Source organism: Cervus canadensis, chromosome 25 (genome assembly GCF_019320065.1).
Source record: "Cervus canadensis isolate Bull #8, Minnesota chromosome 25, ASM1932006v1, whole genome shotgun sequence".
In the NCBI taxonomy this organism is placed as follows: domain Eukaryota; kingdom Metazoa; phylum Chordata; class Mammalia; order Artiodactyla; family Cervidae; genus Cervus; species Cervus canadensis.
The window spans coordinates 42,671,770-42,699,712 of record NC_057410.1 but is presented as its reverse complement, the minus strand read 5'-3'; the positions used below and the strand labels follow the sequence as shown (position 1 = coordinate 42,699,712).

General features: G+C 37.6%; 1 protein-coding gene and 1 long non-coding RNA gene across 5 annotated transcripts in view; one reads left to right on the top strand and one right to left on the bottom strand.

Annotated features, from left to right (window-relative positions):
* Nucleotides 1–27,943, top strand: part of METTL25 (methyltransferase like 25) — a 305,346-nt gene that overhangs the window by 30,763 nt on the left and 246,640 nt on the right. For all 4 annotated transcript variants that reach the window (XM_043447081.1, XM_043447080.1, XM_043447079.1 and 1 more), the window contains exon 5: nt 885–1,032. In XM_043447081.1, the coding sequence (XP_043303016.1) occupies nt 885–1,032 (148 nt within the window). The remainder of the gene's footprint in view (nt 1–884; nt 1,033–27,943) is intronic.
* Nucleotides 3,633–27,943, bottom strand: part of LOC122427532 — a 79,742-nt gene continuing 55,431 nt past the window's right edge. Inside the window, exons 2-3 of the long non-coding RNA XR_006265434.1 lie at nt 23,137–23,225; nt 3,633–3,764 (exon numbers count right to left, since the gene is read on the bottom strand). This is a non-coding gene — a long non-coding RNA (uncharacterized LOC122427532). The remainder of the gene's footprint in view (nt 3,765–23,136; nt 23,226–27,943) is intronic.

The window sequence follows — 27,943 nt, the reverse complement described above, 5'->3', positions numbered from 1 at the left end:
AATATCCATCATATTTATAATAACCTGATATGATAAGAACATAAAACATTTACTGAATTTTATTATGTGCCAGAAATTATACTAAGTCACTTACAAGTATTAACTTAGTAAAGTCTTGCAACAACCCATTGAGATGAGATACTATTATTGGCCTCATTTTACAGATGAGGAAATTATGGAACTGAAGAGTTAAACAGCATACTGATCGAAATTCTTTTGAGTGCGTGCCAGTGTGACCACTCAGTGTATGCATTTAAATTAGGCTTTGAGTAATTAGGAGAAACATTCCAAAGGAATTTTACATAATTCATGTTGTAAAATTAAGAGCAACATTTTTTATTTGGAATTAATATTGTCATATTTGGTGTAATGAGTGAACTAAGTAAACTTTTTTGATGTTGGAGTCGAAATACCAATTTAGCAAGGCTTAATTTCTTTTGAATTTCTCTTGTATGGCAGGTTTTATAAGTTTTGAATGGTGAAGTGCAATTTAAAAGTTGACTATTAAGATATTAATGTATCTCAAATCACAAGTTTGTCCTAGTAACATCGCCCACATTTGATTGGTCAAATCAGCCTTTATTTTGACTAGTTGTTAAGCAAATATTAATTGTAGAAGAGACCAGAGAAAAGTAAAATGGACAAGTAACCAAAAGCATTAGAAAATCAACTCAGAAGTATGTCATTTTTGGTGAAAGATCACAATCATTTTACCTATAAAGGAAATAATTATGTTATGAAAATGGGACATATGATACTTTCTAGTTAGAACTTTATCATTTTTTTAAAGCTCTGCATTCTGATAAACATATACAGTCTTCACCTGAAATGTGTTTTACCCCTCTTTTTAATTTCTAACATATTTTTTCTTGTTATCTTTTAAGGATTGTTTGATGGTAGGTCTACATACTTGTGGTGACCTTGCTCCAAACACTCTGCGAATATTCACTTCCAAGTCTGAAGTCAAAGGAGTTTGCAGTGTGGGTTGCTGCTATCACCTCTTATCTGAAGAGTTTGAAAACCCACATAAAGGTACAAAGTTCTTCATGTCTCATGATTTTATTTATTCAAACAAAATGACTGCTTTATCTCTCTCCCTCTTTTTTGTTGACAGTATTGTCATTTTGAATTACCATTTGAAATAAGATCTGATATTCTTTTTTTTTTCATTTATTTTTATTAGTTGGAGGCTAATTACTTCACAACATTGCACTGGGTTTTGTCATACATTGATATGAATCAGCCATAGATTTACACGTATTCCCCATCCCGATCCCCCCTCCCACCTCCCTCTCCACCGGATTCCTCTGGGTCTTCCCAGTGCACCAGGCCCGAGCACTTGTCTCATGCATCCCACCTGGGCTGGTGATCTGTTTCACTATAGATAATATACATGCTGTTCTCTCGAAACATCCCACCCTCGCAGATCTGATATTCTTGAAATTTTAGAAATGTTAATCGAATGAAAATTGATGCATTGTCACTTGTGGTGTATTTTGTGATAGTGTTTTGTTTTTTTTTTAATCATAGTATGGTCTTAAAGAGTGCCAAAAACTGCAAATATGTGAAAATTTTGTGTGATACATGTTTTAGAGAACTTCTATTTAAAAATATTTGTCAGATACACATTTACTAATATAGTGAAGCTAAGTTATTTTGTCATAAATATAGAGTTGACAAGATTTGCTTTCATTTCCAAACCCTTCTCCATCTTGTAAGGCATACTGATATTTCTCCCTCACGAAAAGTTTCTTACTCTATTTTGAAATGATAAAACACTATGCTTCAAAAAGGTGGAGACTGCAGTTGCTTTAAAATAATAGTATTCAAACTATTTGCTCCTTGGGCTGAGAAGGAACCTGAGGAGTGAAGTCAGAGTGTGTTTGACAAGACTGAAAGCGCCTCCAGTCCTTCATTTAGAGCAGCTCCAGAAATTCCTCCTTTTGACCCATTTTATATGTTATATCTCTCTATTAGACATGGTATCACATTAGGTCATTATTTAGTTTATTAATATTAGCAGTTCTCTTTTCTATTAGTTTAATGAGTTATTTATCAATATCCAGTGTCCCTTGCCAGGAATTTTTAGGCCAGGAAGTTGTATCAACATGGATGGCATTCTTTGCTCTTTTTTTCAGTTATAAAACCCAGATGAGTACGAAATTTTGATTATTTTTTATTTAGTCATGTCCAGGAGGTAAAAATTATTATTGTGTTCTGAAATTTGGCTGGGTGAAACAGAGGTCTTCCTTAAAACTGGCAAAAGTTTTTGTGAAGAGTGGAGTTTAAATATTTTTATGTCAGTGTTTTAAAAACTATCTTTTAGAAAAGATATGCAGATGTAAAATTGTGAATATGTAGAGATACACAGAGTGAGAGAAAGAAAGCAAATTGGCAAAAAGTTAACAATAGTTTAATTTAAATGGAAAATATGCTTGTCATATTATTATTTCCAACTTTGCTCTGAGTACACAAATTTTCAAGATAAAACTTGGGGGAAAAAGTGAACCTAAAATTTTTTGTTTACTCTATAGTATATAACCAAATATTTACATTAGTGTATGACCCTTTTTGTACCTCTTTCCTAAAAGAAATGGGGGGAAGAAAAAAAACCAAAACATTTAATGCAATCACAGTTTTACAGCTTTCAAAATATTAAATGGAAAGTGTTCTCCTGGCTCAGCAAGCATAAAATTCTATGTAGGGAAGCTCTTGTTCTTCAAGGGCTTCCTGTTCTACAGGTACAGTGAAACGGGGATTTTTTTTTTAACAACTGGCCCAGTTGGGAGTAGATGGAGCCACTCTTTCAGTTCAGAAATACTGTCTTATAGTGTAAGAGCTTTAATTTCAGCTCCTTGCTTCCTTCTTTCACTTTAACATCATCCCCCTCCACCTGACCCCCCACCACCACCCGCCACCAAAAGGCCCTCCCCCCGCAAAGGGCTCCCCTCTGCTCTGTAGGTGGTCCATCTTAAGACTGCCATCGCCGGGCCTGCTGGACCCTTGTAGACCTTGCTGTGTATCAGGCCTCAGACTTTATCTCTGCCTTCACACGATGGGGTCCTCTCTCCTGGCAGTGTGCTCTGTTCCCTGTCACACACATTTTTCCACCTCTGACTCTCCCTCTGAGATGATCCCCAGAGCTGGTTCCACTGATTTGAGATGTTTATTCCTTAATGTACATTTAAATCAACATGTCTAGTATAAGTATGCTTTATGAGTAACTTTATTTATTCTCTGACTTTTGTTGAATATGCAAAGAAATTCAGATTTAAGTGGCTATCATTATTGCATGACAACCAGGAAGTGGTATTGGTACAATTTATATCCTTTGTCTGGTTCTTCCATTTTATTCTTAAAGGGGTTGGCAGAAACCACTTGCCAGGGTAGGAAGCAGTTTAAGAGATTGACTAGTTGCTCACTAGTTGCTTCTTTGTCAGTCCATTTTATGTCACTCTTCTCTAGGCAAATAGTAATTTAATATTCTTAGTTACATTTATTTATAAAGTGTATAAACAAACATAAGAGAAGATAAATATTTTTAGAGCTAAATGAAATGATTGGGGAAAGTCCTTTGTGTTATGAGACCACTTAGGTACCTTTTCTGATACACTCTTATAAATTGTTTAGAAGTATTTATTGACCATGTATGCAAATTGAGATGAAAAAATATCTTTGAATAAGGCATGTTCACTAGAGAGGTTTTCGCAGAATCTGAAGGAAGATCGGTGCACTACATCTTCAGCTTTGCCGCTTCATTTCTGCTGTGGAAAGATTTGATAGAATGAGTATTCAGAATGTAGACACTAGTTTTTTTTTACTTTTTTATCTTCAGAACTCAGTACATTGCCTCAGACATGGTTCATGCTGATCAGTGTTTGTACAATGTGTGCTGAAGAGATACTTGAGTGCTAGTTGCCCTTGTTAACCGCATTGATAGGAGGAGTTTGGCCCCAGAACTCAGACAAGAAAAAGTGTTGGAAAGGTTTGTTAATGACTGGCTGGCAGCTACAAACTCTCATTTTCCCTGCTTGTAGGCAGAGTTAATTCATGCAAAGACCTTCCTGTCAAAAATATCTTAACCATTGGAAATCATTGAGATTGTGATCTCAGTGGCTTAAGATCTATGAACTAGACTTTAGTGGCAAAAGCTGTGAGTATTATCTTAATGTTACTTGATTCCCTCATAAATACCTGAAAAGCATGGAGGCTTGGGAGTCTTGCTTGTTAGGAAAGCAAGGAATAATCAGGAGGGAACCGGACTGAGTGATATGATGAAGCTGGTGGAGATGTATGCAAGGTGATTACCTTCAAATACTTTAAAGCAGAGAGTTTGAAAGCCAAAAGGTAGGAGGAAAATGTAGAAAAATAAGTGATAGGAAAAACAAAAGCAACCTAGGTTTATGTTGAGCTTTGCCTAGCTTTGGACTGTTGTACCTTCTCTTCTCAAAAACTGTATGGCAAAAAGTCACTCCTTTCTTTCTTTCCCACACCCCATCTTCATTTTTCTTGCCATTGCCCATAGTGAAAGGAGAGAAGATATGAACCATCTCCTGTGATTTTTATAACAGTGTTTCTCAACTCTGGTTGTCTAGCTGGATCCTTTATGACACTTTCAGTGTCTAGATGCTTGGGACCTGCTTCTGACCTTGTGAAGTATCGCTAAGAATGGGGTTTTAATATAAGCATTTTTATGAAGCACTGTAGGAATTCTTATGAACAGCATCATTGAAAACAAATATTTATTATGGTTCCTAAGAAGACGTACAGAATTTTAGAAGGTGTTCTGTAGAAATATATTCAAGGTTGTTTGTAGTTATTTTAACCTCTCCCATGCAGAGATTTAGGTGGACTCTACTCATATGCTAGTTTGCAGATCCAAACAAAAGACTGAACCCAAGAAGATCTAAGAAGGGTATAGCAAAGTCTAGACTACAGAGAATTAACCCCCCAAAAGCCCTTGAAGCATCGAGCTCAGAGTGAAAACCCAGGGAAATCAAACATACAGGCAAAAATGCACAATAAAATTAAGGGTTAGAAACTAGGCAAAATCAAGGAAGACAATCTGGAACGAGAAAAAAAGTCCAAGATAATTATATGAGCACCACGAGAAGTTTGATAGCTTAACTTTACTGATGAGTGGGTGTGTGTGTGTGAACAGCAGACTTTTTGTTCTTGACTATTTAGCAGTGACTGTTTGGAAAGATGGAATACGGATGTGGTCTCATTTTGTATGTACAGCATTCATAGTATTCCTAAAATAGAAATCTACCACTGTACAGTTTGATCATAATGTTAAGATAAACTAACTTATAGGACAAGATGTTTGCATGGGCACGGTTGGCATGTTTCCTGTCACATATTTAGGACTGGGTTCCATGGAGTGATGGACTTCCCCGATGGCTCAGATGGTAAAGCGTCTGCCTACAATGTGGGAGACCCGGGTTCAATCCCTGGGTCGCGAAGATCCCCTGGAGAAGGATATGGCAACCCACTCCAGTACTCTTGCCTGGAAAATCCCATGGACGGAAGAGCGTGGTAGGGTGCAGTCCATGGGGTCACAAAGAGTCAGACATGACTGAGCGACTTCACTCACTTTTCCGTGGAGTGATGTCTTTGAATAATCAAGTACCTCATGTGTTACTCCCCTCATATCTTACACACCTGCCCCTACCCCTCTGTTTGCACAGCTGTTTTCAAGTTTGAATTGGGGCAGTATTGCCTTTGGGATGTAAATCTGAGTTATTAATAGTCCAACATAGTATAGTAGAAAAGTCTGCTAAGTACACTGCAACTTTTTGTGATGATATTGTACTATGTAAACAATATGTGTTTTACATGAATATGTTTCGCCAGTACACTGTGGTAGACCATAGAGGTGGTCTGTCATGAATGTTAATTTTCAAAATCACCTCAAAACTCTCTGAGCAATTATGAATGCCAAAGTTCTACCATATGCTTTAAAAACTGCTTTTAAATATTTATACATTATGAGCCAGTAGTTCCTAGGAGAACATGAAATAACAGAAACAGTTTTATTGCAGTGCTTTATAGAATATATATATATATATATATATATATATGTATATGTTTTCCCAAGTTTGACTTGTTTCAGTGTTTTGTCTTAATATTGACTATCATTATCATAATTAATTTGAAATACTGATACTATTTCTTTCCATGGAAGCTGGAGAGAGAACTTCTTTTGGTTGTTTTTCCTGTCAAGGTAGAGATATGCTGAAGAGACACTACTGGTTACCTCTTCAGATCCACATCTCTCTCCTTCTGTGTTAACTGAACTGTGACTTAGTTCGAGCATCAGTCATTAGGAAGACTGAGTGCTGCCATCACCTCAGAAATACGCGACTCTCAGTCTGAATTAGCTACGATGCCTCCGTCTGTTTAAGAATGGGTATGAGACAGTTGTTACCAGTGAAGCATGAGGAGCGTATCTCCAAAGGGGTTTCCTGGGAAATAGTTTTTTTCTCTTAAAATTGAATACAAGACAGAAACATTGCTTTTGTTTTTCTTTCTTGCCTCTGGTCTCGGTGTCTCGGTCATCTGTATCTGTTTGTTCAGTCTAGTAATTCTACCTGCTATGCATTCTGTCAGAATTTGATCTCAGTTCTGGAACTGAGTCATTCAGGCCTGGTCTGAGGAATGAAAGGTAATTTACTTTTCCTGTAAGTTGATATGATCATATCAGAGACCTCGGAGTGCAGGATGAGTAAAGAGCCGGGACCCCCGAGAGTCATGGCAGGTGGTTTCATCGAGCTTCTTCAGTGACCCTGATAGGAGCACTTTCTGGGAGCAGCCTTTGTCGGGGAACAGGTTTTTGCTTGGTCTCTCCGTGTCCTCTCAACCCAATACCGGAAGTCTGCTAGTGTCTTCAGTGCCCTCCTAATACTGCAGATCTGCAGAGTTAAATACAAATGGTGTAACCCTTGAAAGCCTATGGCTCACTTTTGTGTTTACCCTTGGGCTGAATGTGTTTCAGGGCATTAAGGTGGTCCTCCCTAGAGTCCTCCATTTACTTCTTTTTTTTTTTAAAAAAAGGAGGACTATAGATCATCTTTTAGCTGCATCTTTCAACCTGGTCCTGCCATTTCTGTATCAAATAGAAATTTGTCAAGGACATATGATACCCATCCTACTGTAAAACTATTTCTCAATTTAAGACACCAGTAGGACTTTTAAGGGAGGAGGCTAGATTCTTATATAGTCAACTTCACTGTCTTTTAGAGTTAACAACTGGTTTTCATTGGTTTAAATTTAGAAGTACTTCACCTGGAAATGTATCTGGAGGATGAAGGAAAAGTGTTGAGCATATTATTTGAAAATGTAACACACAGTTTAAAAATAAGCATATCTTGTATCTTGAGACCTTTTGGATATTCAATATATGGTATTAATATTAAAAACTTCTAAGGCAATATTAGCTAGTTAAGATTAGCTTTACACCCTGTTTTGTGTCTAATTTTAGTCCAGCAAATAACAGTGAATTAATCTTACCATTCCAGCAATGCATAAAAATTGCTATCTTTTTAGTAAAGATTTTCTGTTTCATAAATTGTGCATTTTATTAAATCTGTTTGTTTGCTTTGAGCATTTAATGCTAGAATTTTGGAGGACGTAAAGGAGTAAAGTTTGGTTTCTTTTATCGAAAGAGCATTTGTTAGACTTCCATTTCCAGCCATGTGTGATTTTTCGGAGGAACTTTCCTTCTGTAGTTCAGCTAGTCCTGCCTAAATTAAAACATGTATTTCTTTAAGCATTGCTGAGTCTACAAAAATAAGGGAAATCTCCATGGATGAAGAAAAATCAAAACCAAAAGAGAGAGGAAGAAGAGTTGAAACTAGAGCAGGGAACTGTGAGTTATAAGATAGCAGACAGTGCTGTCCTCAGGCAAATGCTGGTCACGTTGGGAAAGAGAGACTGACATTGGGCCCACCTCCTCGGTGGAGCAGCTGGACCTGAAGAGCTCTTCCTAAGCCACGACCTTGAATGAGGCAAAGCGGTCTTCAGTCAGTCCATGCAGAGGTAAATTCAAATCTTTGTGGTGGAATACTTCCCAAATTCTGGCCCCTGGAATTTCTACAGTTTAAAATCTACTGAATGTAAGCTCAGAACTTTAACAAACAAACAAACAAAAAACTCTCACAAAATCTGTCTGGGTAGGTATCCTGCCTGCCCCGCCCCCCACCACATTCAACTAAAAATACTGAATATCATTAAACTTTGTTTCTTAAAGCGTTGAAATACTGGAAAGATGCATAGTATTTATCAGGTTAGTATACAGGAGACAGTAGGAGTCTACAACGATAACAGAAATGCTGAAGCTACTGTGGGTATTTGTGTACTGTGGCAAAGTTGAGCTTTGGTTTCAAAGCTCTGCAAGGAGTGGGGTGCAAATGATAAAACGTGTACTTAGGCACACACAGAGGCACACACATAGGATGTACTCTCAGAAGTTGAGGCCATAAGGATAAGGACTAAATTTAGAGCGGCTGTAGCAGAAATATAGTAGATTGAAACATTTAAGATTACTTTGGAGGTGGCAATAATGGAGAAGGGATTTTCAAGGACTCTTATCAGGTTTCTGTTCAGAGCCACTGGGTAGGTGATGGTACAGTTTACGTTATGGAAAAAATTAAGGAAGGCCAAGTTTCAGGACAGAGTTTTGCACATGTTTAATAACTTAAGATTGCTTTATATATGAGTGATCATATTTGGACAGGTTTTATAAATACATGGAAATGGAACTATTGTAGTATAATCACATAGGATTTATTTTTGTCTTACTTTCCAGAAAATCTGTAAGGTAGTAGCTGATATTGGTTCACATGGTTCAAGGGTTTGAGGGCCAAGGTCTTTGTAGTTTTGTTGGCCTTTCACTGTGGCCACACAATGGTTGCTGCTGCTCCAGCCATTATAGTTCAGATGGAAAGAAATATGAAGATGGAAGAACTTTTCCCATCTGAGATAGCATCCTTTAAAGAAATTCCTTGGTAATTCTATCCAACAAGTTCTGCTCCTCCACTGTTCATATCTAGAAGTCTAGGTAGTCTGGGAAATGTAACCTTCTAGATGGGCATCTTACAGCTCCAAATGAAATCAAGATTCTGTGAGTAACAAAGAAGGAGAAACTAGATATTTGTAGGCATTTAGCATTCTCTGCCACTGTGTGTGAGAGTGTGTGTAGGGGGGGACAATCATGTGTGAGTATTACTGCATGAATAAGGGTGCGTAAGGGCACAGCGGGTGAAAGTGATGAGTGTGGATAATGGAACAGTATGTGCATGTACCAGAGTGTAATCATCTGGGCACAGCGGGTGAAAGTGATGAGTGTGGATAATGGAACAGTATGTGCATGTACCAGAGTGTAATCATCTGTTGTCCTCTTCTTTCTTTTAATAGTAGAACTCCTCTTAGTTTTAGTAGAGCAGACGTCACCCAGCTAGAGTCCCTGACTCCCATGTGACAAATTCAAGCCAGTAGGATGTAGTCAGATAATGTGTGCAATTTATTTAAAAGGAAGCTGCTTGCTCCTCTGTTTTTCTCAGTCTTCTTACTGGCTAAGGAATAACAATAACCTTGATACTGAAGTTTGTAGCTAACTCTTTAAGCATAGCAGAGTAGCCTGACCTCTGGGCTCTGGATAACACACTCTATACCTACTACCTTGTTCTGTACTGTGACAGGAGAGAAAAGATTTCTGTCTTATTTAAAGATTTGTGTTCTGAGATCCTATCCAGTACAGGTGGATCTAAGGTCTTGTTCTGAATGCTTCTTCTTTGGTGAAATTTTACCTTAAGACTAGTTGTTATGCACTATAAATATATAGCAAGTCAACAATAATAGCAACAACAAAGGATAACAAATTTTATGTGACAGATTATATGTGAATATATACAATTTATAAATGATTTCTTAGAGGTAAGGGAAAAAAAGAGAATATGATAAGTATTAAAAGAGCTATTCCAGCTAGAAGGTGGAAAGGATTTCCTGTTAGGAAATCAGGAAGAGCTTTGCAAAGATATTAATAGTAACTTTTGAATTGAGCTTTGTAGGGTAGGATTTAGGTAGACAAAAATGTTGAGAGAGGCATTGCAAGCGTTAGGAACAAGGTGAGTTAAGGCATGGCAGGTCACTCATTGGAGATGAATAAATATTCTAGGTGGTAGCTTGATTCTTATGAAGTACAGAAGAGTGATATAAGGTGGAAAAGAAAGGCAGAGGTCAGTCCAAGAGGGCCTCATATGAAAGTCCATTTCAGAAATGAAAATTTTGAGCAAAACAGTAACATGACCAAAAGCAGAAGCTGTCAGGACCTGTGAATTTTCAACTATGAGATTCTCTGGTACCCTTCCAGTGAAACAGTGGGGAAACCAGAAATCGTGCGATCAAGGCTAGGACAACTAGTGCAGTAGAAGCATTCACCCCGAAGGAGTTAATTAGCTGCTTACATTCCTATTCAAAAGGCAAACGCCAGTCAGATGTGAGCTGACATCTGTCATCAAAGGGGCTTAGTGGAAAATTGGAGCACATGCAGCAGGAGTTTCTGATCAGGTTTTAATATATTTGTTCTTTGAAAGGTACTAGATCTCACAACACACAAATGTGTGCTCATATTTTTATTCTATTTCTATTAAATTTTTTAGAAATACTGATCACGAGCACTAAATTTCATGACCCATTAGTGGGTTGTAGCCAGTGGTGTGACAGTAAATGTTTAAATGATTTGCTCTGACCCTGTATAAAAGCTCTAATATGTCACGTTTCCTGGTATCCATGGTATAAATAACCCAGATTGGCCAGTTTCAAGCTACCACTGTTGCACTGAATGCTTGGCTGGGAAGAGATGACAGAGTCAGCTCTCTCTGGATCAACCTCACTGCACCACTGACTTTGACCCACAGTTTGAAATAAATGTAAATATATGTTTGTTTGTTTTAAGTAAGTGAATTTATTCACTTAAGCAGCAAGTCAGTCTATCTGTAAAGCCTCCCAAACAGTGTCTGGTATGCAACAAATGCTGAATATATATTTGTCAAAAGAATAAGTTCCTTTATTTAGACAAATATAAAGGAATATTTATGCCTGCCTTAGTTTATTTCTTTTTCACTGGCCAACTTTTCATATAAAGACTTCAGTTTCTCAACTGAATCTCACAGAGATTTTTCAGATTTCTAAACTTCCTACTATATCACATGTTCATTACTTAAAATTTTAAAAGAATTTTAGCATAAAATTTGAGAAAATAAAAACAAGTTATTATTAAAAAACAAATTATAAGCAATTGATTATATTTCAAAATGATTCTTTGAAGAAAAGAGATTTTCAGAAATAATTTTATTGAAGTATAGTTTATTTATAATGTAATTATTTCTGCTGTGCAGCAAAGTGATTCACTTATATATTGTTTGTTTAGTCGCTAAGTGGTTTCCAACTCTTTGCTACCCCTTAGACTGTAGCCCACCAGGCTCCTCTGTCTATGGAATTTCCCAGGCAAGAATACTGGAGTGGGTTGTCATTTCCTACTCCAATACATATATACATTATTTTTCATGTTTTTTCCATTTTGGTTTATCATAGGATATTGAATATAGTTCTTTGTGTTACATAGTAGGATCTTGTTGTTTATCTATCCTATGTATAATAGTTTGCATCTTCTAATTCCAAAATCCCAATCCTTCCCTTCTCTCACCATCCAAAAATAAAGTTTTAAAAACAAGTAATTTATAAATGATTGGTAATATTTCAAATTAATTCATTTCAATTAACTTTCTTTTAGCCTTTCTTATACATCATTACTGTTTGATCCAGAGTCTGGATATTGGGGCATGAAATTCTTTTAGCAAGTCTGACTAATTTTAAAATCAATCTGAAATTAAAATGAAGACTCTCTGAAATTATTAGAGCATAAGAACTGATTTAGTAACAACCTTGAGCATTGAGAATATCAGAGAAAATATATTCAGCATAGGATATGCTAAGATACAAGAGATACTCAGGAAACTCTGTATCCACCAACTGCCTATTTTCCTAGATACCTAGGTAGGACAGTATCCAGAAATTGACAACCCAGTGGGAAGACATATAACAAAAGACACACGTATAACAAAAGACAATGTAATAGGTGCTGTATTAGATTTGAATGCTCTGAGATCGTAATATGTAAATTCCCAAGGAAGTCCAAAAATATCCCATAGGGAGGAGAGTCTTTGATTGACTAGAGTTTTACTATTCTCTGCAGAGCTGTGGCCTTGTATAAATAAGTTTACCTTTGTGGATCATTTGTAAATTAGTAAAAAGAAAAATTAGATGATCATGAAGGTCTCATTTATGACTCTGAGAATATGATCTTATGACTTGAATATAGCTTTCCAAAATATGTCTTTTATTTAAACTGAACCTCACCTGTATTTATCACAATATTTAGAGTTAGCCCTGGTTTCTTTTCTTCTTAATTATATAGGGTTTGCATAAACAAATACTCTAGTTTCCTACTATGATTCTGCATTTGAAGGGTAATGTAGAGCTTTTGCAAATCATACTCTTAAATCTATGTCATTGTAATAACAGCCTTAAATTTTCCAAAAGCTTTATGTTAAGTAAAAGTTATCTAACAATAAATTCCTAGTTAAATGCTTATTTAAATTTTCATTTTCTTAGCTATCAATATTAACAGTTTATTAAATTTGTTTAAAATCGGTAGCCATCAAGAGATAGCTTGGCTTGAAGAAGGTATTGATCTTGTAATCTTAAGAGTGGATAAGTAGACCCCACTGTCAACTCTGTAGATTCAGGTGTTTATAACCTTTACTTACAACATCACATTACTTCTCATTGTTCAGCTGGGCTTAAGTCTAAGGGAAATTCTTGCCAATTAACATAGAGTGAATGCAGAGATTTCTAGATGTACTTGGCAGTCTGTGCATAATTACCTCACACAGACAGCTGTATCTGATCTTCAGTCAGTTGTACATTTTCTAGAGTGTTGGCTCTGATTACTTTTGCCATAGGGAATCTTCTTGCTGCCTACAAGTAGTTAGACATGGAGTTTTAATATATATTCACCTTTCTTTAATTTGCACTTCATTGTTTTTCATGACTAATAGAAAGTGGTTTTAGAAGCTCATGCAGATTATATTTATTTAGCAAAAAAACAAGTTTTCACTGTGCTCATGATAAGTAAAAGAATTTCATTAAATCTAAAATTGAAAATTAGTATATATTTACTTAAAAGAAGTACTAAAGAGAAATATATGCTTCAAACCATAAGGTAATATGAAATCAAAGTTAAGAGAAATTCTTATCAGAAAGTTTACAATCAAACTAATACAAAACAGGCTTTAAAAAAAACTAGTTTACCTTCTACCAGTTTTATATACAAATTTGGATTTGTAGTCTATATAGCAAATGATGTTGAAAAATATTTTGCTATAAATATTGTATTTGCACATTTCTTTTTTTCATATGATAAATAAATTATAAACACATTGTCTAAATTTCTTTCATCATCAGTCTGGCACAATGAGCAAAATTTTCCTAGGAATGAAGTTTACAATGTGATTCACGATATTCATATAAAGATTGTCTCATTGTCTTAATGTTTCAGATATTCCATATGTGCTCAATATAAACTATTTTATCAAGACTGGAGTCTTGAATATAGAATATATGAAGAGGAACAGAGGAAATCTATCATGCACAGTAAGATGCACCATTGAGAAGCTGCTATCACAGTGTTTGCCAGACCAGTGCAGTGTTTTCTATCAGTACTCAGACACTGCTGTTCTTATAGTCATGCATAAAAATAGCAAAGCAGGACTTCCCCGGCAGTGCAGTGATTAAGACTCTGCACTTCCAGGAGACAGGAGGCGGGCTCAATCCCTGCCCAGGGAACTAAGATCCCACATGCCACGTGGTGTGGCCAATTAAAAAAAAACTACCAAGGCAGTGGTATTTAGGCTGATTCATTAAGAAACAGTGTTTGAATGTAGATGTGACTCTGTTAAAGCAATATATTTTAAACTAGGACTGTAATTTACATATTCCTGTGAGATTATGTTTTCAGCTACACTTTTAACCAAAGGATAGGTGAAATATTAGTATACTGATTATACAATAGAGCTACAAGTGGAGATGCTGCTGCTGCTGCTAAGTCACTTCAGTCGTGTCCGACTCTGTGCAGCCCCAGGGATGGCAGCCTACCAGGCTCCCCCGCCCCTGGGATTCTCCAGGCAAGAACACTGGAGTGTGTTGCCATTTCCTTCTCCAATGCATGAGAGTGAAAAGTGAAAGTGAAGTCGCTCAGTCATGTCTGACTCTTTGCAACCCCATGGACTGCAGCCCACCAGGCCCCTCCATCCATGGGATTTTCCAGGCAAGAGTACTGGAGTGCGGTGCCATTGCCTTCTCCGATAAGTGGAGATGAGAAACAGAAAAAAAGATGATGTAAATAGGGCTAACCTGGTGTAGTCTAGAGAGAAACAAATGAGAAATGATAAATTACCCTTTTACCATTGACTAATCAGCCACTCTCATTAGAGTATTCTCTGAAGCAAAAGACCATACATGGGATATATATCTCAGTGACTTAAACTGGAGATTCTTTTGGTGAAGGCAGAAGTAGAAGACACAGTAGAGCCTCAATTCATAGTATAGATTTGATAATTAATTAATGTGAATATCTGTTCTGCTGTGACTTTCTTCAAATGTCTTGAATTCTATTAGGTTGGTGCAAAACTAGGTGCGGTTTTGCATTGTTGAACTTTTCCTTTTGATATTGGAATACATTTTTAAATAAATGTGGCTATGTTATTCATCATTTTAATATGCATTTCTTTATTTTTTTTCTAATGACATTATTTGCTGTTTATTTTATGTTTATTTTAGACTATAGAAATTATATTAGACAAAAAGCAAATTCAAGTGATTTTTTAATCCAAGTTCAAAATGGATCATAAAGCAGCAGAGACAACTCATAAAATCAACACATTTGGGCCCAGAAACTGCTAATGAATATACAGTGCAGTGATAGTTCAAGAAGTTTTCCAAAGGAGACGAGAGCCTTGACGATGAGGAGCATAGTGGTCAGCCATCTGAAGCTGACAGTGACCATTCGAGAGCCATTGTCAAAGCTGATCCTCTTATAACTGTGTGAGAAGTTGCTGAAGAACTCAGTGTTGACCATTCTATGGTCATTCAGCATCTGGAGCAAATTGGAAAGGTGAAAAAGCTTGGTAAGTGGGTACCTCACGAACTGACTGAAAATCAGAAGTAGTCACAGTTGTGAAGTGCCATGTCTCTTAATTCTACACAACAAACCATTTCTCAATTGGATTGCAGTGTGTGACGAAACGTGGATTTTATACAACAACTGGCGACAACCAGCTCCGTGGTTGGACTGAGAAGAAGCTCCAGAGCACTTCCCCAATCCAAGCTTGCACCAAAAAAGGCCATGGTTGGAGAAGGAAATGGCAGCCTACTCCGGTATTCTTGCCTGGGAAATCCCATGCACAGAGGAGCCTGATGGGCTATAGTCCATGGGGTCGCAAAAGAGTCAGACACAACTTGGCAACTCAACAATAACAACAATATTTAAGTTAAGGAGTGATCAGGTTGAACTCAATGAAATTGCTGGTGTTCAACCATTTTTCACCTACAAAACCCAGCAATGATAGCAGTTTCATATGATTCAACCTATGTATAGAATATCTTAATGGACACATAGTGTAAAATGTCATTAATATGTTACTTAATACATTAATTAATACCTATTAATTTGGTATTAAAAGTACATGGGGGGGGAAAGGTCATGGTCACTGTTGGATGGTCTGCTGCCCATCTGATCCATTACAGCTGAATCTTAGAAAAACAATTACATCTGAGAAGTGTACTTAGTAAATCGGTGCGATGCACTGAAAACTGCAATGCCTGCAGCTAGTATTGGTCAGCAGAATGGGCTCAATTCTCCACAACAATGCCTGACCACACATTGTACAACCAGTGCTTCAAAAGTTGAACAAATTGGGCTATGAAGTTTTGCCTCATCTGCCGTATTCACCTGTCCTCTTGCCAACTGACTACCACTTCTTCAAGCATCTCAGTGACTTTTTACAGGGAAAATGCTTCCACAACCAGCAAGAGGCAGAAGATGCTTTCCAAGAGTCCATCAAATCCTGAAGCACAGATTTTTATGCTACAGGATAAACAAATTTATTTTTCATTGGCAAAAATGTATTGATTGTAGTGGTTCCTATTTTGATTAATAAAGATGTGTTTAAGCCTAGTTATAATGATTTAAAATTCACAGTCCGAACCTGCAATTACGTTTGTACCAACCTAATAGGATCTTTTTCTGTACTTCCTTTGCAATTTGAAACTTAATAAGAGCTACACATAAGATTTATATTTTAAGTTACCAAATGTTTCTACCCATATTTATCCTAAGCATTTTTAAAGAGTAGATCAATTTTTAGAATTTATCCACTTTTAAGTTATCTAGTTATGCCTCATCTGATTGTACTGTTTTGAATTTATCCTTTAACTGCAAATTGTTGATGAAAATTAGTCCATCTAAGAGATGGAAAACTTTATTTGAGCCAAACTAAAGATTATAACCAGGGAACAGCATCTTAGAAAACTCTGAGAACTGCTCCACCCATTAGAAGTCAAGGCACAGTTACATAAGTTTTTTGGAACACAGGGCTATACATTAAATGGCATATTATTGACAGTTTACACAGTCCAGATCTAAGCATCATTTTGGCCCCTTTCAAGATCAAGAAGAAATGTAATCATTTAAGGAGTTGTGTTTTCAGTGCTGGGAGAATGTTGTTCTTTATGATTGAGCAGGTATTCCTGCTGATGGGGAAGATTTGGTTGATGCATAGTGTACATACGCAATGCACAGTGTGGGGAGAGATCTGGCCAAAGGGCAGAGAAGAACTTTTTATGTTTAAATTTGTCTTGCCTTGCCATAAAATGTGAATTTTATTTCACAACAGTATGGGTCTGATTTATATAATTTAATTGTATTTATTCTTTTAGTTTTGTTTTGTTTGTTTTTTCCATTGATTTTTATTAGTTGGAGGCTAATTATTTTACAATATTGTAGTGGCGCTTGCCATACATTGACATGAATCAATCAGCCATGGATTTACATGTATTCCCCATCCCGATCCCCCCTCCCACCTCCCTCTCCACCCAATCCCTCTGGGTCTTCCCAGTGCACCAGCCCCGAGCACTTGTCTCATGCATCCAACCTGGGCTGGTGATCTGTTTCACCCTTGATAATATACATGTTTTGATGCTATTCTCTCTAAACATCCCACCCTTGCCTTCTCTCACAGAGTCCAAAAGTCTGTTCTGTACATCTGTGTCTCTTTTTCTGTTTTGCATATAGGGTTATCGTCACCATCTTTCTAAATTCCATATATATGTGTTAGTATACTGTATTGGTCTTTATCTTTCTGGCTTACTTCACTCTGTGTAATGGGCTCCAGTTTCATCCATCTCATTAGAACTGATTCAAATGAATTCTTTTTAATGGCTGAGTAATATTCCATGGTGTATATGTACCACAGCTTCCTTATCCACTCGTCTGCTGATGGGCATCTAGGTTGCTTCCATGTCCTGGCTATTATAAACAGTGCTGCGATGAACACTGGGGTGCACGTGTCTCTTTCAGATCTGGTTTCCTCAGTGTGTATGCCCAGAAGAGGGATTGCTGGGTCATATGGCAGTTCTATTTCCAGTTTTTTAAGAAATCTCCACACTGTTTTCCATAGCGGCTGTACTAGTTTGCATTCCCACCAACAGTGTAAGAGGGTTTCCTTTTCTCCACACCCTCTCCAGCATTTATTGCTTGTAGACTTTTGGATAGCAGCCATCCTGACTGGTGTGTAATGGTACCTCATTGTAGTTTTGATTTGCATTTCTCTGATAATGAGTGATGTTGAGCGTCTTTTCTTGTGTTTGTTAGCCATCTGTATGTCTTCTTTGGAGAAATGTCTGTTTAGTTCTTTGGCCCATTTTTTTATTGGGTCATTTATTTTTCTGGAATTGAGCTGCAGGAATTGCTTGTATATTTTTGAGATTAATCCTTTGTCTGTTGCTTCGTTTGCTATTATTTTCTCCCAATCTGAGGGCTGTCTTTTCACCTTGTTTATAGTTTGCTTTGTTGTGCAAAAGCTTTTAAGTTTAATTAGGTCCTATTTGTGTGTTTTTGCTTTTATTTCCAATATGCTGGGAGGTGGGTCATAGAGGATCCTGCTGTGATTTATATCAGAGAGTGTTTTGCCTATGTTCTCCTCTAGGAGTTTTATAGTTTCTGGTCTTACATTTAGATCTTTAATTCATTTTGAGTTTATTTTTGTGTATGGTGTTAGAAAGTGTTCTAGTTTCATTCTTTTTCAAGTGGTTGACCAGTTTTTCCAGCACCACTTGTTAAAGAGGTTGTCTTTTTTCCATTGTATATTCTTGCCTCCTTTGTCGAAGATAAGGTGTCCGTAGGTTCATGGATTTATCTCTGGGCTTTCTATTCTGTTCCATTGGTCTATATTTCTGTCTTTGTGCCAGTACCATACTGTCTTGATGACTGTGGCTTTGTAGTAGAGCCTGAAGTCAGGCAGGTTGATTCCTCCAGTTCCATTCTTCTTTCTCAAGATTACTTTGGCTATTCGAGGTTTTTTGTATTTCCATACAAATTGTGAAATTATTTGTTCTAGTTCTGTGAAAAATACCGTTGGTAGCTTGATAGGGATTGCATTGAATCTATAGATTGCTTTGGGTAGTATAGTCATTTTGACAATATTGATTCTTCCAATCCATGAACATGGTATGTTTCTCCATCTGTTTGTGTCCTCTTTGATTTCTTTCATCAGTGTTTTATAGTTTCCTATGTATAGGTCTTTTGTTTCTTTAGGTAGATATACTCCTAAGTATTTTATTCTTTTTGTTGCAATGGAGAATGGTATTGTTTCCTTAATTTCTCTTTCTGTTTTCTATTCAATCAACTGGTAAGATATGAATACTTCAGAAGTCTTAGCAGTTCAGTATAGTTTTAATATACCTTTTACCCTTAGATAATGTTTTGAATGTCATAAGAAAAACATCAAGTGTAACTCAAAGGTTTTTGGTCTGAAACAATGGGAAAATGGAGTTAATTAGTGACCTGAATATGACTGCTGAAAGAGTAGAATTGAGAAGAAAGTTGTTCAGTTTTGAACAATTGAGTTTGACGTTTGTTTTAAAAATACAAGTGTGGAGGTTATATTATCAGTTGGATAGATAATTCTGGGTTTCTGAGGACAAATCTGGGTTTAAGATAAATCTCTGAATTACTAACATACAGATAGTAAGTTTGAGTGATATCACTTAGGGAGTAGAGATCTTAAAAAAAAAATACAGGGATTAAACCTAGAAACATTCTTTAAAGTTCAAAGTACTTTCCAAAAGGAATTTGGGAAAACTAGGAGGACCTGTGAAGTGATCTAATAAGAAAGAGCAGTACAATATTGTTCTTTTACTTAGCAGTGTATTTTGGGCTTCCCTTGTGGCTCAGCTGTTAAAGAATCCACCTGCAATGTGGGTGACTTGGGTTCGATCTCTGGTTGGGAAGATCCCTGTGGAGAAGGGAAAGGTTACCCACTCCAGTATTGTGGCCTGGAGAATTCTATGGACTGTATAGTCCATGGGGTCACAAAGAGTCAGACATGACTGAGTGACTTTCACTTTCATTGTTAACATATATAGATTTACTAAATTTGTTTAATAAAGACAAAGTATTCCTTGGAATCAATGTACCGCATTCTATTTCACTTTTCCTGTATTGGTGACATATGTTTTATAATTTTCTCCTCTAACTATAAATTTTGATTTATCCGGTTCCATAGTCTATCTTCCCTGGTGGCTCCGTCAGTAAAGAGTCTGCCTATAATGCGGGAGACCTGGATTCAATCCCTGGGTCGGGAAGGTGCCCTGGAGAAGGAAATGGCAACCCTCCAGTAGTCTTGGCTGGAGAATTCCATGGACAAAGGAGCCTGGTGGGCTACAGTCCATACGGTCACAAAGAGTTGGACACAACTGAGTGACTTAACTTTCACTTTCTTTCACTTTCACAATCTATCTGGGTTTATTTTTGTTTATGATTTGCAAAATGGTTCTATTTTTTCTAAATTCTATTTATTGAATAATCCTTGCTTTTGCGCATTGATATGAAATGACACCTTTCTCAGATAGTGCATTGTTAGGTTATCTTTTCTTTTAGTCTGTTGGTTCCTATAATAAAACTATACTGTTTTAATTTCTGTAGTTTATTTGAACCTTTGAAATTTGGTAGAGCAAGTCCTTCAAAGTTCTTAGTTTTCAAAATTTTCTTAACTCATGCATTTTTCTCTTTCAAATGAGTTTTATTTATTTACTTTTAAAAGAGTGACCATTTTATTTCATTGTTCGGTATAAGACATACAAATGCAGTTTTATATTTTTTAAAAACCAGATACAGGGTTATTGAGTGGGTTTCCTCAAAGAGATTTCTGTCAGGAAAGGCTTACTGACTGCATCTCATTTGTTGTCTGAACTCAGTAATGGAAGCCAGGATATTCCGTGCACATTTGGGTGAACAGTACTGGATACAGAAGTCAAGCAATAAGGCTTTGTTTCATGTTTTGCTACAGTTCTTTCTAATATTTCCTGTGTGGCTGGGGAAAGGATACACCATCTTTCAGAGAAGAAAATGATTAATATAAAAATGCTTATTTAATATTAACAGTGGAACTATTTTAAAATTTGATAATGGAATATTTTACTTATCCAGAGATCCTGGAAAGAGGAAAATTGCAATTCTGATCACATCAACGATTTAATAAGGCTTAGGTAGAAAAGTTTGCTTGAGTCAGTCATTTGGGATTAAAGTTTATGTGATTTATAGTGCAAATTCATAGAAAAGTTGTAAAATGTTTTGTGTTTAGAAAGAATGATTTTTAGATTATCTCATTTCCTTCCTAATGTTTAGATCATAATATACATTGTTGGCCAGGTTCAAAGTAAAAGCTGATTTTGATGATTTGTGTGTCAAATGAGTTTTAGAATCAGATTGTTAAAATCCATTTTAAAAAAGCTGTTGGGATTTTTATTGACATACAGTGAATTTATAGATTATTGTGGGGATAAATTATGTCTTTGATATGTTTTTCCTGTTGTAACAAATTATCTTTTCATTTATTTGGTGGTGGTTTCAGATATTTTTGTTAATCTTGCCCATTTTAGTTAGTTTATTCATAAAGATTTTGTTGGGTTTTTTCCTTTGATATAAGAAACATTTATTGGGTGGCCTGATACATGCTAGTTACTGTTTTAGGGACCAATGATATAAGATTAAACAAAACAAAGCCCCTGCCCTCATTAAGTTTACATTCTGATAAGAAGGCATCAGAGTCTTCCCTCATAGAGCAGTGGATAGGAATCTGCCTGCCAGTGCAGGAGACATGGGTTCCTTCCTTGGTCCAGGAAGATTCCACATGCATGGGGCAGGAAAAGCTGTGCACCACAACCACTGAAGCCCGCATGTCCTAGGGCACACAGACCGCAACGCTGAGCGTGTGTCTCAACTACTGAAGCCCACATGCCCGAGAGCCTGTGCTCTGCAATGAGGAACCGCTGCAATGAGAAGCCTGTGCACCCCAAGGAAGAGGAGCCCCCCGCTCCCTGCAACTGGAGGAATCCCACCCAAAGACAATGAAGACCCAGCACAGCCAAAAATAAATTAATTTTTTGAAAGAAGGTATCAGGCAATAGAAAAATAAGTAAGTGGATACATAATGTCAGGTTATAAACAGGAGAACAACTAAACAGGGAGAAGAGGACAAGATATGTGAAGAGCAAAGCAAAATCTTTCAAAAATCAGTTTATAATGTAAGTTGAGATTATTAATTTAGGGGACAAAAATTTATGTCTCTAACAGCATAATGCCTGTTTATTTTTTTCTGGATAAAATTATATGTCAAATTTCATTTAAGTCTAAAGAAACCTTAAGAGCATGTATTTTCAGTGAGGGCATGCAGATAATCTTGATTCATCTATGTAATTCTGTTGATTTAGTGCAACAAAGTTCTGTAATAGGCACTAGAGGGTATAAGATAAGTGAGAGTCTGTCTTTCCCCTTTGGGAGCTCATGATACAGTGGGGAATTCAGAAACAATTACATAGAACTTTCATGCATATCTGAGAGTGATGTATTCATGATCTATATATCTTAATCAACTACAGATATGAATTATTGATAAAATGAATAAAAGAAGTAATGAGTGATGGATGTATAAACCAAATGCTATTAAGACTAGAAGAGAGAGTAATTTTTCATAACCCCGGGATAAAGGAAAGCTTTCTAAAAAAGGTGACATCCAGTTTTCATTTAGAAAAATGAAAAAACAAATCCGAGCCAGATTATGAGAGCCTTTGACGATATACTGAAGCCTCAGAATGTTATTCAGTGGAAGGCAAAGTATACTTAGTTCCATAAAACTATTTTTGAGTGTTTGTTGCCAAATAATTGCATTCATTCGTTTATATTTCTGAAAAATAGGAGGTGACAACAAGTCACTAGGACTTTTCAGAGATAAAACCAACTGACATGGTTACCAATGGTAGGGAAACAGGGTGGAGTGGTGATGAGGGTGGCCGTGAAGGCTAAAGATGATGGCAAGGTTTTAGGTTATATCGTGATGGTTGTTGAGTCGCTCAGTCGTGTCTGACTCTTTACGCCCCATGGACTATGGCACACCAGGCTTCCTTGTCTTTCACTATCTCCCAGAGTTTGCTCAAACTCATGTCCGTTGAGTTGATGATAGCATGATTACATAATGACATATTATTATTGGGGAAGAACAGATTTGTAGGCTTAGGAAGTGAGTTTATTTTTGCATATTTTTAGTCTTAGAAATATTCAGCAGAAAACTTTAAAATGTCTTATCTCCTGGAGATAACGTGGGAATTAAATTTAAAGGAGTACATGTAATTGCCCAGAAATGAGTGAGGCAAGGGTTGCCAGCAACCACCAGAAGCTAGGAAGAGGCAAGGAGAGATTCTTTGCAAGAGCATTCACAGTGAGCATGCCCCAAGTGATACCTTGATTTCAGACCTCTAGTTTCCAGAACTGTGAGAGAACACATTTCTTTTGTCAGCCACCCAGTGTGTTGTCATTTGTTACGGCAGCCCTGGGAAAGTAATAACAGGAATGATCAGCATGTATTGAGAGAGATATGGACAAAATTGCCTCGGGGAAGAGTATAGATAGATTCAGACTAATTTTAGGCAATTTTGACAGACCAAATTTTACTTTAAAAAGCAGTTAAGACCAGGCAAATGTGATACTTTTTATCATACCATACAAAAATTTTAGTACCTGTTGTATTCTACCTAGCCATTTCATTCATTTGTTTACCAGCTGAAGGCATGTGAGTTTTTGAGCCTTTAGTCAAAGAAAGCATAAAAGGGGCATGGAGAGTAGGAGGATTAACCATTAGGAACATTTAATAGAAAATAATAAGGTGCCAAGGGGCTATGAAGAGTATGAGGCCACAGATAAGAGAGAATGAGATCATAGAAGCCAAGTGAAGAGAATGTTTTAAGGAAGGAACATCAGGAAAATCTGAAAATCTGCAGTAAGAAAAATACGCATTGGGTTTGGTCTCATAGATGCTGGTGGTGGTGGAAACAAGGGCCGTTTGAGTGGCATGTGTCGATGTATAGATTTCAGAAAGATACTGTTACTCTTAATGTAGGGGAAGGACAGAAAGAAAGGGAAAGAGAATTTGCTAGTAGGTATTGCAGTTACCCAGTTAAGAGCTAATGAAGATTGAAAATGAAAAGGAGATATAATTAAGAGAATGAGTATATAAGAACTTGGGGATTAAAAGAGAGAATAATAATAAAAAAATGGTTCTATAATTCAAACTTGTGTCACTAGCTGGATGATAATATTATTAACACAAAAAGGAAGAACTAGTAGAATATCTAGACGATAAGATTAATGCATTTCTAAAGCTAGAAAAGACTAAGAAATGGAATAGAAAGAAAAAACAAGAAACTTCATCCCCTCCAAAATTAAAGATAGCATGAAAGTGATCCTCAAGGAAAGCAACTTGATTTCACTGATTTGTTTGTTTGTTCTGTTGCCCAGTCATGTCCAACTCCTTGCCACCCCGTGAACTGCAGCATACAGGCCTCTGTCCTGTAAGTTTACCCAAGCTCATGTTCATTGCATCAGTGATGCCATCCAGCCATCTCATTCTCTGACACTCTCTTCTCTTTCTGCCCTCAGTCTTTCCCAGCATCAGGGACTTTTCCAATGAGTCAGCTGTTCACTGATAAGGAAGTTTAATGCCCAGTTTGACTAGACTGGATTATAAGTATATGAACACAGTTAAATAGGAAACCAAGACATAACAATAGAAATGGTGAACACTGTGAGTTGTATTCAAGACATAGAAGGGAGCCTCATTCTTCACTGCAGTCAGAATGAAGCTGATGAAACAGATTCCAAAGATAATAGTGAATCTGTATATGAAAGGCTTTGTTTGACTTTGAGGGTGTCCCTCCTCCATGTCAGCTTTTTGCTCTTGCTCTGTTAGGAAATGAACAAAGCTGTGAGGCTACTCTGACCTCAATCACAGAACAAACTGTGATACAGATTCAGAAAACCTCAAGGTGATTACACAACCGCTGGGTGTCCAGAGGAGTGAGTCTCTCCTGTGGTGTCATATAACCCTGAACCAAGGCTGGCCATTCCTGTAAACTGCGTGACAAGTTCAGAGGTGTTTTGGCTGGAGGTTTGGGGAGCCACGTGCTTGGAATGAGACTGCCCGTCTGCTGTCCTTCACACTGTCAGATAGGTTTGGAGGGGGAACTTACTTAAGCGTACGGTAAGGGTGGCCTTCTGTAGGCCTTCATTGTGGGGGCAAAGAAAAGTTTGATGAGCCCTAAAGAAGACAGTGACCCTCTTCCGCCCTCATCACATTCACCAGCACGAGTGAGGAACATGCTTGCCGTCTTTCAGCCCCTGTCTCTCCAGTGACTGCCCCGCGTGCTCCGAGTGTGACTGCTTCCCTGCCGGCTGCCATACCGCATCATCTGAAATCCAGAGGAACCCCAGTCCTCTGTAACCCTCTGCGTCTCCCCTTCACCACCGTGCACCTTGGCAAGCCCAGAGCTCTGTGTTTCCCTGGAGAATTCCCTTCCCTGCCCCCCCCACACACTCCCAGCCTCACCACTGTCTCTCGGCATGGTCAGGCCTAACCCCATCTGCCTTTGATCCCCATTCGTGTCAGTCCTCACCAGAAACCCGGCCTCACAATTCATTCCTGATTTCCAGGATTCTCACCAAATGTATATACGTCCTTTGTTCTGCCTTGCCTTCTACCTCTCCTCAATTCCAAAATGTTCTTGAATTAGGTCATTCATTACCAAAATTGCCTTTATGCGCAGTCTATTCTCTGAAGATCCCTTCACTGTCTAATCAGAACGGAGCTCTTCCCTGAGGAAGCACTCTTGCCGTACTCATCAAGCAGGGCATTTTCTCTCTCAGTTCCCTGGTATGAGGTGATGGGCTGCTTTGTTGCTGCTTCAAGACTGTATTCATCATCTAATGCTGTTTGAGAGATCACCACAAAACTGAATGACTTAGAGACAGAATAAATTTTATTATATCTTATTACAGTTTCTGTGGGTTAAGAATTGGAGACTAACTTGGGCATGAATTTCTTATATTAGAGTTTTTTTCCTGAAAATAATATATCCCTTCCATTGTAATACATTTTCTAGAAATACTCTTCTCATTTCAGTCTGATGTTAAGTAGTAATTTTAGCTTATTATTGGTGGAGGAAATGTCTACCTATTTTCAGGCAAGTAGACATGCTTTTTTCCTGGCAGCATAAGGCAAATTGCAGAGCAGAGACGGTACACTAATTATACTTTTCATTACAAATCCATTGCTTGTTTCTTAAGTGGAATTCTTCTTCTGTTTTGTAGCAAGCTGACTTTCATCTTCTCTTTTCCATTCTTACAAGTTTGTTTTATAGGTATTTGGTTGGAGTGTTAGAAATTGAAAAATTACTAGTTAATAATTTTTAAATTGTATAATATTCTGGTATTACATTTTTGGAAATTAACTATGTCTTGTTGGAGCTCTGTTTGTTTGCTTTTCATTAAGTCTTCCCAACAAATATTTTCATGACTTGTCTCCTCATGTAAGTCTCTGCTCAAATACACATTCTCAAAGAAGACTCCTGTATTAATTAGAACAGATGGATTCAACTAGTGTGTCATGGATGCTACATGGGCGTTCCTGTGATATTGCTTCCTTCATCCCATGGGTTTTGGCTCAACACAGTTGTCATCATCTGTTTATTCCACTGTGACTTACAAAATCCACCATATTCTCTGAGTGCTGAGCTACAAAAAAAAGTTTGGGAAACACTGAATTAAGATAAAGATTTAGATGCTGCTGCTGCTGCTAAGTCACTTCAGTCGTGTCTGACTCTGTGTGACCCCCTAGACAGCAGCCTACGAGGCTCCCCCATCCCTGGGATTCTCCAGGCAAGAACACTGGAGTGGGTTGCCATTTCCTTCTCCAGTGCATGAAAGTGAAAAGTGAAAGTGAAGTCTATCAGTCGTGTCCGACTCTGTTGGACCCCATGGACTGCAGCCTACCAGGCTCCTCCGTCCATGGGATTTAGATGCTAGATAAGTTCAAACCCAAAATAGCAGTCACTTCAACAAAACAGATGGATGTTTCTATTTCAGTCCCAAGGTGGACAATTAAGGAGCTCTGTGGGCATCCACACAGATGCCCTCAGATGGTAAAGAATCTGTCTGTGATGCAGGAGACTCGGGTTTGATCCCTGGGTTGAAAAGATCCCCTGGAGAAGAGAATGGCTACCCGCTCCAGTATTCCTGCCTGGAGAACTCCGTGGACAGAGGAGACTGTCAGGCCACAGTCCATGGGGTTGCAGAGTCGGACTAACACCCGGACACACACAAAGGAGCCCTGTACCAAAAAGCCTTCCAAGAACCCAGAATCCTTGTCTTGTTGCTCCATCACCTGCTTGCCAACATGAGCATAAAGTGGGGAGGGGAGGGGAGGGCAGAGCGTACCCCTCCCCTTTTTGAGCATTTGCACACATCTCTTCTGCCCACATCCTGTTAGCCAAAACTTAATCTCTAGCTATCCTAGTGGCTGTATGGGAGTCTGGGAATTATAGTCTTTACTCTGAACAGCTGAATAGCCAGCTAAAGATTGAATGCTCGGTTACTTTATAAGGAAGAAGAAGAGAGCAGATGCGGGAAGGGAAAAAACGGTTTTATTGGTTAGGACTTCCCTAAACACTCTCAATAAAAGAGCAAAACCCCATTTCTTCGGCCCCTTACTCTTTATAAAGTTTAGCTATTTCTTTCTTCAGCTGTCAGAAACATAATTAAACTACTTACAGTAACCATTTCATTTAGCAATAATCATGTTTTGGTTAAATCGTAAAGCCTTCAGTAAAACTCAAACCTCTCTTTCAAGCCATCTTGGCAATTGACAGAGGAAGTAAAGTAGGGTCCCTTGGACTTGGATAGGCGTCAAGGGCTCCCTGAGTCCTGGGCAACTGTATGTGAAGTTGTTTATATAGCCTGATGGTTAAGAGCAAGGCCTCTGGAGTCAGACTGCTGGTTTAAATTCCAGGTCTGTCCTGTGCTAGATTTGCGACTTAGGCAATTCTCTTAAAGTCCCTGTGCCTAGTTTCTCTATCTGAAACATGAGAAGCATAGTATACCTGTTTCATAGAATTGCTGTGGGGACTGGTTAATATACTGACAGCTCCTAGCATTTAAAGGTAATTAATACATTTAAAGTACTTATAACAGTGCTTAATGATATTGTGTTGTATAAAT